The 12701-nt window shown below is 40.9% G+C and overlaps 1 protein-coding gene across 9 annotated transcripts in view; it reads right to left on the reverse strand.

Annotated features, from left to right (window-relative positions):
- ATP11C (ATPase phospholipid transporting 11C) overlaps positions 1-12701 on the reverse strand; it is a 193378-nt gene that overhangs the window by 85239 nt on the left and 95438 nt on the right. For all 9 annotated transcript variants that reach the window (XM_064277654.1, XM_023539461.2, XM_064277652.1 and 6 more), the window contains exon 2: positions 7856-7975. In XM_064277654.1, coding sequence (XP_064133724.1) covers positions 7856-7975 — 120 coding nt within the window. The remainder of the gene's footprint in view (positions 1-7855; positions 7976-12701) is intronic.

Genomic DNA, 12701 nt, shown 5'->3' on the forward strand with positions numbered 1-12701 from the left:
CACTGTTTCTGTTGTGCATAGGGTCGCTACGAGTCGGAAACAACTTGATGGCACCTAACAACAAGCGCGCCTAGGAAAATAATGCAGAACGGGGTTGTGAGGTTGGCAAAAACGTATAACGCACGCAAGTTACTTGTATAAAAATGAGGTGTGTGCTTGGAGCCACCACTTATACCTTAATCTCAAGGATTGGGTCATTTAAGAATCACTAGAAGAAGTTGGCTTTGCTAAATATCTTAAAAAAACAAGACTGGAACCTAGAATGGAAGAAATGTTTCTTAACCTAAAGAGCTACATTTACAGCTGAATGGTCTGTATCTCAAATATCTGCATAATATGAGAACAGGTCCATTAAATTAACTAAGGTGACTGAAAGGCACATGACTTAGTATATGGAGATTTACCAGTAACCTCCCTTCAACAAGCTTAGGAGCTGTAGTTGCAGAGAATCCCAAGGGGATGAAGAGAAATGAGGGCAAACACATTCAGTGAAGCAGCTGCATTATAACCAACAGCAAACCCAAAAGGTTCTTCCCCTACGATCCATGGAAGTGCCTCAGGGCAGACCATTCAAATTATGTGCGGAATTGTGTGTGGATCTACATCACTCAGAAGAAGACAGCCCACACTGCTCATCAGATCCTCCAAGGCAGCCTACGACCAAAAATAAAAAGGCTGACATAGTCCAGGCCAACACCTAACTGCTCCAGTTACTTCAGATCAATTTTCTAAAACAAGTTTATGTCACAGCTAAATTCCAACAACAGGCTAACAACTGAGCTTCTGGAGTGCTGACCTTCTGGTCCCAAGCTAAAGGGCTTTCAATTACATAAACGTTGGGTATTGTTAGAGTCCTCTGTAGGGGTGCTAACATGTGAAAAAGGAACACTTTGTTGTTGTTATTTCTAAGCCCCACTGTTAATTGACCACTGTTTTAACATGCTAAGTGAACTGCTTTCTTGAGGAACTCTGGTTAATCCCTTTATAGGGAACTACTGTTACATGCTGTCTCCTCTCCATCATCGAGTCATAAGCTATTAAGATGTCAGGGAGCCTGTCATAGGTGCATCATGGGGCCTGGGGAGGTTTTCATCTCCAAGCGCCAACTTTTGAGCCAGGGGGGACCACCAGTCATGGCGCTTTTCCTGTAGTATGCTGTTTGGTTTTTGTAAGTAATAAAAGCTACTTTCCACGCGCTAACGAGTGCCTTGGGTATTCAGGTTCTGATCAGAAGGACTTAACATTCATGGTGGAATCACTATTAGCCATTGGTGCCCTTTATCTAATGGCCTCCTGGTTATTTAGGAATCTGGGACAACCTGTGAGTGAATCACAGATAAAATGGAACAAAACAGCTATACTTTAACACCAGCTGTAAATAAGGACCCAGTTGTAAATAAGCAGCTCTAACCATTCACTGAATTACTGTATCCATTTTACTACCAACTCTCCTTGATATAGGCATTAAATCCAATTTTGAGCATCATAGCAGTCTATTTTCATTTTCATTACCAATGTCAAGCAGAACTTTTTGTTTCTCAAACATCACTCTTTCCACTATAAATGCAGATGGTAGAACAAAGCAACTACTAGGACATAAACTGATCAGTATTTAGTAACTTTACCTAAAAAAGCACCTTCAGAGAATTAGATAAGACTTGGAGAAAGTGACATGTAATAAACTCCACTGACAACTCTGATTTTTAAAATAAGAAACACGAGTGTAATTTCATGCTTGAAACTTTAATCCAAGGCATTTGTTCACATGAGTTCTAAGCTTAACTTTGGGCATACCTTCAAAAAGAGTTAGGTGGAGCCCAGCTGATTCTTATACCCACTGAAAGACCTTCAAGAGGAGAATAAAAAATTTTAAACAACCCCCCTCCACACAAAAGAACAGATGAACCTGATGGAAACTAAAGATCCTAACAGTGCACGCAGTCAGTCACTGAGTAATGCTCTTTTTGCTAAAGAAGGGAATTTCCAAGTTTTTTGCCAGCTACAAAATCCTGGCGATTCCCAAAGGCCCCTCTCAGAGTACATTAAAGTAGTACAGCTGCAGAGCACAAGTTTTTCTGATGAAAGTATTTGTGTTCCCAGGAGAGAAAAAAAAAAAAAAACAGAACACTAATTTTATACATAAATAAAATTCAAAGTAGGTCAAAGTGTATATCTTCAGTGTTCCCTGAATTCACAAGACTTATCCTCAGCATTACACTGACATTACTGATGGTATTTGTAAACAACAACAAAAGGCAACCAATTAAGATAAAGTTATATTTATCACCGAAGGGTGGAGAAAGGAAATCAACGCTTGCCACAAGCTTGGAAAGCAGCTAACATAAAGCGTACCTTTCCTCAATTAATTAATTCTGGTACTAACACAAACAGCCAAAAGACAATGCAAGGAAGAAAACGTCAACTTACGAAACCGTTGGTCTCTCCTGAGTGGACCTGAAGGCCTCTGTAATGGATTGAATTGTGTCGCCCCAAAATATGTGTCAACTTGGTTAGGCCATGATTCCCAGTACTGTGTGGTTGTCCTCCATTTTGTGATTGTAATTTTATGTTGAGAGGATTAGGGTGGGATTGTAACACCATCCTCACTCAGGTCACCTCCCTGATCCAAGGTAAAGGAAGTTTCCCTGGGGTGTGGCCTGCACCACCTTTTTATCTCTCAAGAGATAAAAGGGAAGGGAAGCAAGCAGAGAGTTGGGGACCTCATACCACCAAGAAAGCAGCACCAGGAGCAGAGCACATCCTTTGAACACGGGGTCCCTGCCCCTGAGAAGCTCCTTGACCAGGGGAAGATTGAGGACAAGGACCTTCCTTCTTCCAGAGCCAACAAAGAGAGGAAGTCTTCCCTGGAGCTGACACCTGAATTCAGATTTCTAGCCTACTGGGACTGTAACAGAATAAATTTCTCTTTGTTAAAGCCATTTACTTGTGGTATTTCTGTTATAGCAGCACTAGACGACGAGACAGAATTTGGTACCGAGAGAGTGGGGTGCTGCTCTGACAGATACCTAATATGCGGAAGCAGTTTTGAAACTGTGAATGGATAGAGGAGCGACAGCGGCAGAGAACCAGCACAGCAGAGAAGCGGCAACAGCAGAGAACCAGAAGCAGCAGAACCAGGAGACCTGCGCAAGGCTGTGCTGGAGCCGACCCACGGAGTGAGAGAGCTGAGTGCCTGTGCGCAGGAGGCTTCCTGACAGAGTGGGGTGCCTCCGGGCACTTATCGGTGGACCTACTGGGCTTTGGAACACTTGCCCCAGCAGGGCAGGTGTCGATGGGAGGCAGGTGTGAGGCCCAAGGAGCCCAGAGGCCAAGAAACCAGGAAGCAGAAGCTGAGGAAAACCCAAGCAGCTGAGCTGCCTCAGTCTTGAAAGGTATGGGCAGGACCTCAGGTGTTTCAAAGGGTGGAGCCATGGCCTCTGGTGTTTCTAAGGGTGGAGCTGCCACTCAGATGGACTGGGAGAATGGTGCCCCTAAAGCCAGGGAGCAGAGTTGCTGTCCCAATGAGCCTGGAAGGCAGAGCTGAAGCCCAGGGCCAAGGGGCCTCCACTCAGAATCCAGAGACTGTGGCCAATACCTAGAGGCTGGAGGGAAGGGTTATTGGGTAAATTGTTTCAGAGGACTGAGGATTATTTTCAAAGCTTTGAGGGCTAATGTAATGTGTTCTGCTGACTTGCTTGGTGTCTGTTATTCCTTCTTTCCCCTCAGTTTCTCCCATTTGTAATGGAAATGTGTAGCTTGTCCCTGTTCCACCATTGTACCATTGGAAGCAGATAACTTGCATTCTAGATATCACAGATGAAGAGGAATTTTTGGATTTGGGACTTGGAGTTAAGACTTTTGCTATGATATGACGGGTGAATATGTTTTGCATGTTACAAGGATGTGATTTTTTGGGAGGCGAAAGGGTGGAATGTCATGGATTGAATTGTGTCCCCCCCCCAAAAAAAATGGCCTGTATCAACTTGGTTAGACCATGATTCCCAGTATTGTGTGGTTGTTCTCCATGTTGTGATTGTAATTTTATGCTAACGAAAATTAGGGTGGCATTATAACACCACCTTCAGTCAGGTCACCTCCCTGATCCAGTGTAAAGGGAGTTTTCCTGGGGTGTGCCCTGCACCACCATTTATATCTTAAGAGATAAAAGGAAAGGGAAGCAAGCAGAGTTGGAGATCTCACACCACCAAGATGAGAAAGATGTTCCTCCAGAGCCCACAGAGAGAAAGCCTTCCCCTGGAGCTGACACCCTGAACTTGGACTTTTAGCCTACTTTACTGTGAGACAATAAACTTCTCTTTGTTAAAGCCATCCGCTTGTGGTATTTCTGTTACAGCAGTACTAGATGACTAAGACAGCCTCCTTTAATAAAGACCACCCCACACATGAGGCTGAAGAAATCAATAGTACTACTCAGTACTGTAATAATAACCATCACAGAAACATAAATAACAATAGCAGCGAGCATTCATTGCGGTTTACCACAGGCAGGGCACAGTGAGTGCTATATGCTGAATGTGGATTATTTCATCCTCACCACAATCCTAGGAGGTAGGTACTATTAATTTCTGTATTTTCCAGATAAGAACACTGAAACACAGGGAGGCTAAATGACTTTTTTTAACTTCAAACCCAGGTCTTGTTTCCAGGGATGAAGCTCTTTGCCACTACGCTACACTCTTATAATTATTCTTTGTATTAAGATTATGGTATTAAGATCTCATTCTTTTTCTGAAGTTACTACACAGTACTGCCAATTCCTGTTTTTCTGCTCCAGAGCTTTTATGAAAAAGCAGCTCAGTAATCAGTAATTAACTAGAAAACTGTGAACTTATCATAATCACAGAGAAAATAGATGTTAGTCTATCAATGTAGAAATGTTCATACCTTTATCCTGGTTTCTAATATATAAGCAAATCTTTTCTAAAAAAAGAATCTTTATTTGCCCCACGAGCTCCCAAATATTTTTTTAAATATTCTATTACATTGTTTTGCCTGCTGGTGAAAATGAAGCTAGCTAAAATATGAAAAATATCCTACTAAATACATAGAGTGGTAATTAAATTGAGTCTTAAACATTCTTTTTAAATGTGAAAACACACACAATGTATCACAATAAAATGATTACCACTAGTTCAATGAAAACAGTGTATCACTTTACCATTGTCCACTTAAAGCACAAGACTGCAGTGATGTGGAATATAGGGCTCTATATTCCAAGCCACTAGATCTTATAAAGTAGTTTCGCTCCTGGCTTTACCACTAACTCTGCTTGGTGACCATGTCACTAACTTCATTTCTCTGGGCTTGGTTTCTTCATCTACAGAGTCAGTGAGTTGGACAAGACGGCCTCTTATGACCTTTCAGCTTTACAAGTCCATGATTTGGGGTCAAAAAACAATTGTTGATTGTTTTCTTGGATACCACAGGGTGAGTCAAAAATTCCCGTGAAAGGACTGTTCGCTATGTTGGGCACAGGTATGAAAATCTCCAGCTGAGGTATGGGAAACTTTGGCTGAGGATAAAATTTCTGACGTAAGAGAATAAAATTAAAAAGAAACAGACGTTTTATACAAACATACAATGTTCTATAAGCCTACAGATCTGCTCATTAGGGAACACAATTTTCACTCGTTCTGTCACGTTACTCTCCTAGCTAAACATAATCTCTATTACTTCACTACCCAAAGGAGAAATCATGTGCATATTGTAAACCAAAATGTTAATGATTTTAAGGGCTTAAGGGCGGGCGGAACTTTTGTGTTTCAGGCTCTGAGTGTTTGCGAACTTGCAGGGAACCAAGTGTCACATCTTGACTCTGCCCTGCCAGCCGCATCCAGAAAGGGGGAAGAGTGAGCAAAGTCATCAGTATTGGTGCCATGCTACAGGAGATGGCAGTGGGCCAACCGTCTAGCACCTGGCACCTAGGTTGGACAACCAGAGGGAAAGGTGCGGAGAAATCAACAGATGAATGGATAAACAAAATGTGGCACATACATATAATAGGATAATACTCAGACATAAAGAGAAATAAAGTCCTGATACATGCCACAACATGGATGAACCTTGAAAAATCATGCTGATTAAAATAGGTCTGCCACGAAAGGACAGATATTGTATGGTCCCATTTATATGAAATAGGCAAATGCATAGAGATCTAAGCTAATTAGTGGTTGCCAGGAGTGGAAGGGAGGGGGGAAAGAAGAAGTTACTGCTTAGAGGACACTGAGCTTCTGTTAAGGGTGATGGAAAATTTAGAAACAGATAGTGGTGATGGTTGTACAACATGCTGAACGTAATGTCACTGAATTGTACACGTATAAAATGCTGAAATGGCTATATATATTTGGTTAATACACTGGGCTGCGAACCAAAAGGTTAGACATTCACGTTTACCCAGAAATGCCTTGGAAGAAAGACCAGGTGATCTACTTCCCAAAAATCAGTCCCTGAAAATCCTATGGAACACAATTCTACTCTGACACATAGAGGATCTCCATGAGTTGAAATCGAGTCAACAGCAACTGATTTTTTATACTCACCACACACACACAAAAAAGATACAGAGCAAATGGAAAGGAAATTATTACTTGCAGAATGATGACTACTAGGTACTAACCTCTTGCCATTGAGTCGATTCTGACTCATAGCAACCCAATAGGACAGAATAGGACTGCCCCATAGGGTTTCCAAGGGATGGCTGGTGGATTCGAACTGTGCCACCAGGGCTCCATACTAGGTACTAGGAGCTATAATAAATGTTTTCATACGCAGACTCTTAGCTCCATCTCACCCATGATTTCATCTAAACTCTGAGAGGTTAATTTGGCCAAGGTCAAACAGCTAGTAATTGGTTCGGCCAGGATTTGAACCCAGGTCTTCAGACACCCAGGCCACTCTTCTTAGCACTATACCATGCTGGAGTAAAAGCATTAATTAGATGGTGACCCACCCACAGTGCTGAACGCTCTTAGCAGGTCAAGCAGGGTACTGAGCATAATGCACCCTTTAGGACCCAGGAGTATACTTGGAAAGGGGATGGGGAGGTGGAGGGTAGCAAGAGTATGCAAATGAATTTCATTCTAGAACCTGGAAAAAAAAAAAGAAAAACCAAACCTGTTGCCTTGAGTTGACTCCCACTCATGACTCATAGTGACCCTATAGGACAGAGCAGAACTGCCCCATAGGGTTTCCAGAGTAGCTGGTAGGTTCGAACTGCTGACCTTTTATTTAGCAGCTGAGCTCGTAATCACTGTGCCACCAGGGCTGCCATTCTAGGACCCAAACCAAAACACCCAGGGCCGTCAGTCCATTGCGACCCATAGTGACCATATAGGACAGAGTAGAACTGCCCCATAGGGTTTCCACGGAGTGCCCGGGGGAGTCAAACTGCTAACCTTTTGGTTAGCAGCCATAGCTCTTAACCACTATGCCACCAGAGTTTCCCATTCTAGGACAGCACTCCTCAAAAAGAATGCAAATCATTTGCGTCTTAGTGCAGCCATAGAAGGGTAAGCAGGAGGCTTTGCGCAATAAATAATTCCTACTTTTAGCACACTTGAAGGCTTAAGGCAACATGCATAATCAACAGGTACTGTGAGTCATAATGGAAAGTGAGTGAATGATTTTTCAGCTCTAATGTGACAAAGTAATGATTTTTTTAAAACTGCCTTTCAGTGGAATAATTGTAACAGTTGATATATGATCTGTGTAAGTGCACATCAGTGTATGCATACATAAGTGCACCCGCTTCCCTCAGAGCATAAATAAAAATAAGTGCATTATCTGACTCACTATATGAACCATTGAATTACAAAAAAAAAAAAAAAAACCTTACCTTAGATGACACTATTCTATTATCACAAAATCTTTGTGCAGGGTAAGCTTCTGTTTCTGAAACCGGATGATTGCCAACGAACACTGTACGTGTACCAACTCGTTTCTCTTCTCCAGCACACTGACCAAGAGAAAGAGGAAAAAGTAAATTTTTCATCCCATTTCTCCATGCTTCCTCAGGGCTCAGAATTCTTGTCTAAGCATAGTCTGGGGGAGAGGGGGGTGGTTGGGAGAGAAGAAAACCTTGTTAGGAAATACAAAATTCACCAAGCTCTTAGTTGCTGACTTAGTGAAGATTAATAAAAGTGTAGCTTGAACCGACTGTTTTGAGGCCAACGCCATAATTTGTAAATGTTTAAATAAAATATCCTAGAGAAACCGTTGTTTTTTTAACTGCCATTTTCTTTCATCCACAGCCCAAAAGAACCAAAGTTATCATCGTCACAGCAACACACTAACTTAGGAAAAGGCCAGAAATATTTCATGTATTATACAACTATTGAGGACAACCTTGTCACCTACCTTACCAGAGAGCAAAATTACTTCTAAACCTAATTACTTATAAGTATACAGGTCAGAAACAGAATGGCTGCCTCTATTAATGGAATAATCAACTATCGCTACAAAGAAACTTTGCATTTCTTTGGCTTTATAGAAAAGAGGTTCCTTTGCGATCTCTCACAGTCTATTGTCAAAATTTCCTTTCACTGTAAACCATTGCTGTTGAGTTGATTCTGACTCATAGCGACCCTTTAGGACAGAGTAGAACTGCCCCACAGGGTTACCAAGGAACAGCTGGTGGATTTGAACTGACCACCTTTTGGTTAGCAGCCCAGCTCTTTTCCACTGCACCACCAGGGCTCCTCATTTCACGCTACGTACCTCTAATGCCCCTTTTAAATTTTTTAAAGTACGTAAACTGAATCTAGACGTTCCAAGATTGGGTTCGCCCTTTAATTTCACTGAGACTTCACTCTGCTTTGGTATCTTGAATAAGACACTTTCTTAACTACCTCATCGAGATGAGGATAAATTGGGATGACGTGTAAAGTAAACTTTCTTGGAAATAAGGTATTATACAAATTTGAGATAGCTTTGATGGTACTGTATCATGTTTGAGACTACCAAATGTTGAAGTCAAAGGAAGCATGACAGAAAGCAATATCCAGTTATATATTTCCATTGCTATTTTTAAAAAGATCATTCCCCAAACTAAAAATTTCTGATGTAGCCACATGAATTTTCCTTACTTTCAGTGATAGATTTTAAAGGTCAAAGATTTAATTCCTTGCCCTCAAAATAATCATTTTAAGCAGGGCTACTTACGGTTTGCAAAGGTCTCCAAATGTCTGTTATTTTTAGATGAATTCCAGTCTGATTTTTTGTACCTTATGTAGATACTGGAGCCCTGGTGGCATAGTGGTTAAGAGCTATGGCCGCTAACCCTAAGATCAGCAGTTCGAATCCACCAGCCACTCCTCGGAAACCCTATAGGGCAGTTCTGCTCTGTCCTATAGGGTTGCTATGAGTCAGAATTGACTCAATGGCAATGGTTATGTAAGTATCATAGTGAAAATGATTTCTTAGTTTAGAAAAATAATCACCCCAAAGTACAGATAAAATCTTTTGCTTCATCATTTTCATCGAAACATACGAAAGGATTATTTAGTAGGGCGTTGACTTCAAAATCTGTAAGGAATCACTGGAAGAGGAATCAGAATAAATTAAAGTAGAAGACATTCAGGCTGAATATAAAAGGATAACTTCTGGGAATCTACCCTGGCATGGGCTAAGGGAGCTTGTGGGATCTCTAAACCTGGCCATCTGAAAAAAGCAGTATCTGTTCTGGGTAGTCTGCCCAAAGACAGGGCATTAGAAATACTGAGTGTCCAAGGTCCTTTGCAAGCTAAGATTCAGTAATTCGCAGAGAAATTTTCAAACAATCCCTGGGAGCCAGTAAAAGGTATCTTTTCCAGAACAGTAGCTATATACACTTTGGTTCCAAGTCTGATTTCTCTGTTTGTAACGGCGATATACAGGGTCTGATGCTGCTTACTAAGAGCACGGAAATTTCCCATAATGCTGATTTTGCAAAGCTTCAACTATAAGAAAAACAGTGTATGCCCCTTGCCAAATGTATATTTTATTCTGCCTCTCGCAACTCTTGTTGCAGGTTAAGTACTCACTGTAACCGCCACAACAGACCTGATCTTATGAGGTACCAAGCTGGAATTATAGAAAATGTGAAGACCATATATCACACTACAACTTGCAATGGAACCTTAGGTTTAATATTCATATGGTTGTTTAGTATTTCACACAAGGCGTGGCTATAAAGAAGGAAGAGCTACTTTTTGTACAAATTCTGAGCTCATTCTGAAAACAAAAAGGGGGACTGGACAAAGAACTAGAGGTTCAGTGAAGCAGGATGTTTCTAGCACTGCCAATCAAGGTTTTTCCCCCCTCAATCGACTGTGGTCATTGATTAATTTAATTCTGAATTGCCTTCAACTCTCTTCTCTGCATTCCGGACAACAAAAGGAAGGCAAAAGTATAATGCGCTTTTTCTGGCACATGATATTTTTATGAATCTCCTACACTTGAATAGCATTCAGAGTTTTGCTAAGAGCTTTCCCCATACATTATCTCTCTGATCTCTTTCACATAAGTGACCTCTCTTTCCATTAAATTCGATAAAATGGACTGAAATTGCTGTGCAGGTTTGGGGGGTGGGGAGGCCTGATCCTGGCAGTGATCGTTGTTAAATGATAAAATAGGGGCCTGAGAGAAGCGGAAGAATGTTTACTGCTGAGCATTTTTCAAAATAGGGCAAAGTCTTCTCAGTTCAGGTGGGTTTGGGTTCAGCTGTCTGAGGACGAGGGTGAAACAGATGACTTTTCCAAGCCTGTTTCACCTTAAAATCTGATGAACTTGCAATCTCTGGTGGAATTTGCTGCAACTGTACAACACTGTCTGTTTACGTAAAAATGGCAATGCTGAACTCCTGTGTAAATTCACTGTAATTTTCCACTTGCTACCAAGGTAGTGTTAAAACGGGTTTTAGTTTCTGTGATTCTGAATAATGCAGGCGCCTTTGCCAAGGCAGAGAAACTCCCAGTAGGAATCATTAAAGAAAAAAATCCCATTTGGATAGCATACAACGTAGTCTGGAGTGGGAGTACATGATTCCTGCCACCTCATAATGAATTATAAGTCATTAAGAGTCCATCCTGTGCTGAGCTACTTCCCATCCAAATGTCCTTAGGAACAGCATTTTTTAAATTGAAATATGCTGGCACCGACCTTAATGACACATCACACACTACAATATGAAGTATGGGAAAATATTTTTTATTAAGTATATTTACAATATATGAATTAACAGAGAAAGCAATTTAAAATTCTCTCTCAAGATAAAAATCACCCTTTTGTACTCCCAATTTCTACCTCCATAGTATAAACTGGAAATTATAAAAAAGCAGGTACTTCATACCAAAATATAGCCTCTCAATAGAAATCAAACAACAGTGCAAGACAGTACATGCTTACTCACCTAGTACCACCTAAAAATCCTTTGCCTTTGCTGATCATATAAAAAGGAAAAAAATATATATAAAAAGGAAAGCTGTTGTAATTACGATTTGTTTCTTGACGCCTCCAGAGGAGTGATTAGGTAAGAACAGAGAAGGCTAGGGACCTCGATAGAAGGCCACTCATCATAAAAGTCAGTCTGCCTCTCCATCCATTCCAGGTGCTGGCAGACTTATCTCTTAGCCACAGGTCAGTGGTTCTTAATCCTGGCCATTCATTAGTTTCGAAAAAAAGAAAAAGATACCGATGCCTGGGTCTTTTATTTAATGTTTAATTTTTTCTGGAAGCACCCCAGGTGATGATTCTAATTTGCAGCCACAGTTGGGACTTACTGCCATCGATACAGTCTTCTTGAATCAGTGATGTTAGAGCCCCAAACCTATACTTTTTAAGTAATTAAAACTATTTAAATAATTTGCTTTTCAACGGATAAAAACAAAAAATAACCCTCAAATACTGTACTCTCCAGCCTTTTAAGATGCTCACAAAATGAGATTTTCCATCAGTACGTAGTATCGCATGTGGTTAATCTCCCATCAATTATTCAGATGATTAATAATAAAAACTATAGGCCTTGATATGATGCAGAGCAACACAGGTTATCAGCAAATAATCACTGATGTCATCCCCAGCAATTACAGCATTATTTTTATTGGTCATCAAACTGCTTTCTGCAAGGCTGTATAGCCAATAAAATATTTTCTCAAAAATGAGCAAAATATCCTTATTAAAAACTTGAAGACTTGACAATGATTTAGAACTGGTCCCCCACACAGCAGCCTCATGGCTAGTTTCTTCTCTGGGGCACTAGTATTTCTGACCCGCATGATTAAAAGGGCCAAAGGAACTCCAAATTTAAAGATGGACCCTTTCATCACATTTCCAGATATCTATTTCAATGCTCCCCAACGTCACCATTTCTGTACTAGAATTGGGGACGGTGAAGGAAGAGAACACTACAGGGCCATGGGAACATTTCCAGTGTATTAAGCTCCTTGGTTAAAATCACTACAGTGTATTCAGTGGTCAAATTGCTGAGGCTTCAAGCCTACTCCTTTATAACAAGCCGAGAAGAATCATCTTGATATGTAATTTACAGGCATAACTCTAAAAGATTCTCACAATCGCACATTGTGGATTTTGCTTTTACTGCATCTTCTTAAGTTATTAAGCTGTCTCTCGCTCTTCTGCCAGAGCAAGTGAAGCAAGACCGAGACAGGGCATTTTGTGTCTTCTTGCCTTTAAAGCTGAATTAT

The sequence above is a fragment of the Loxodonta africana genome, chromosome X (assembly GCF_030014295.1).
Source record: "Loxodonta africana isolate mLoxAfr1 chromosome X, mLoxAfr1.hap2, whole genome shotgun sequence".
In the NCBI taxonomy this organism is placed as follows: Eukaryota; Metazoa; Chordata; class Mammalia; order Proboscidea; family Elephantidae; genus Loxodonta; species Loxodonta africana.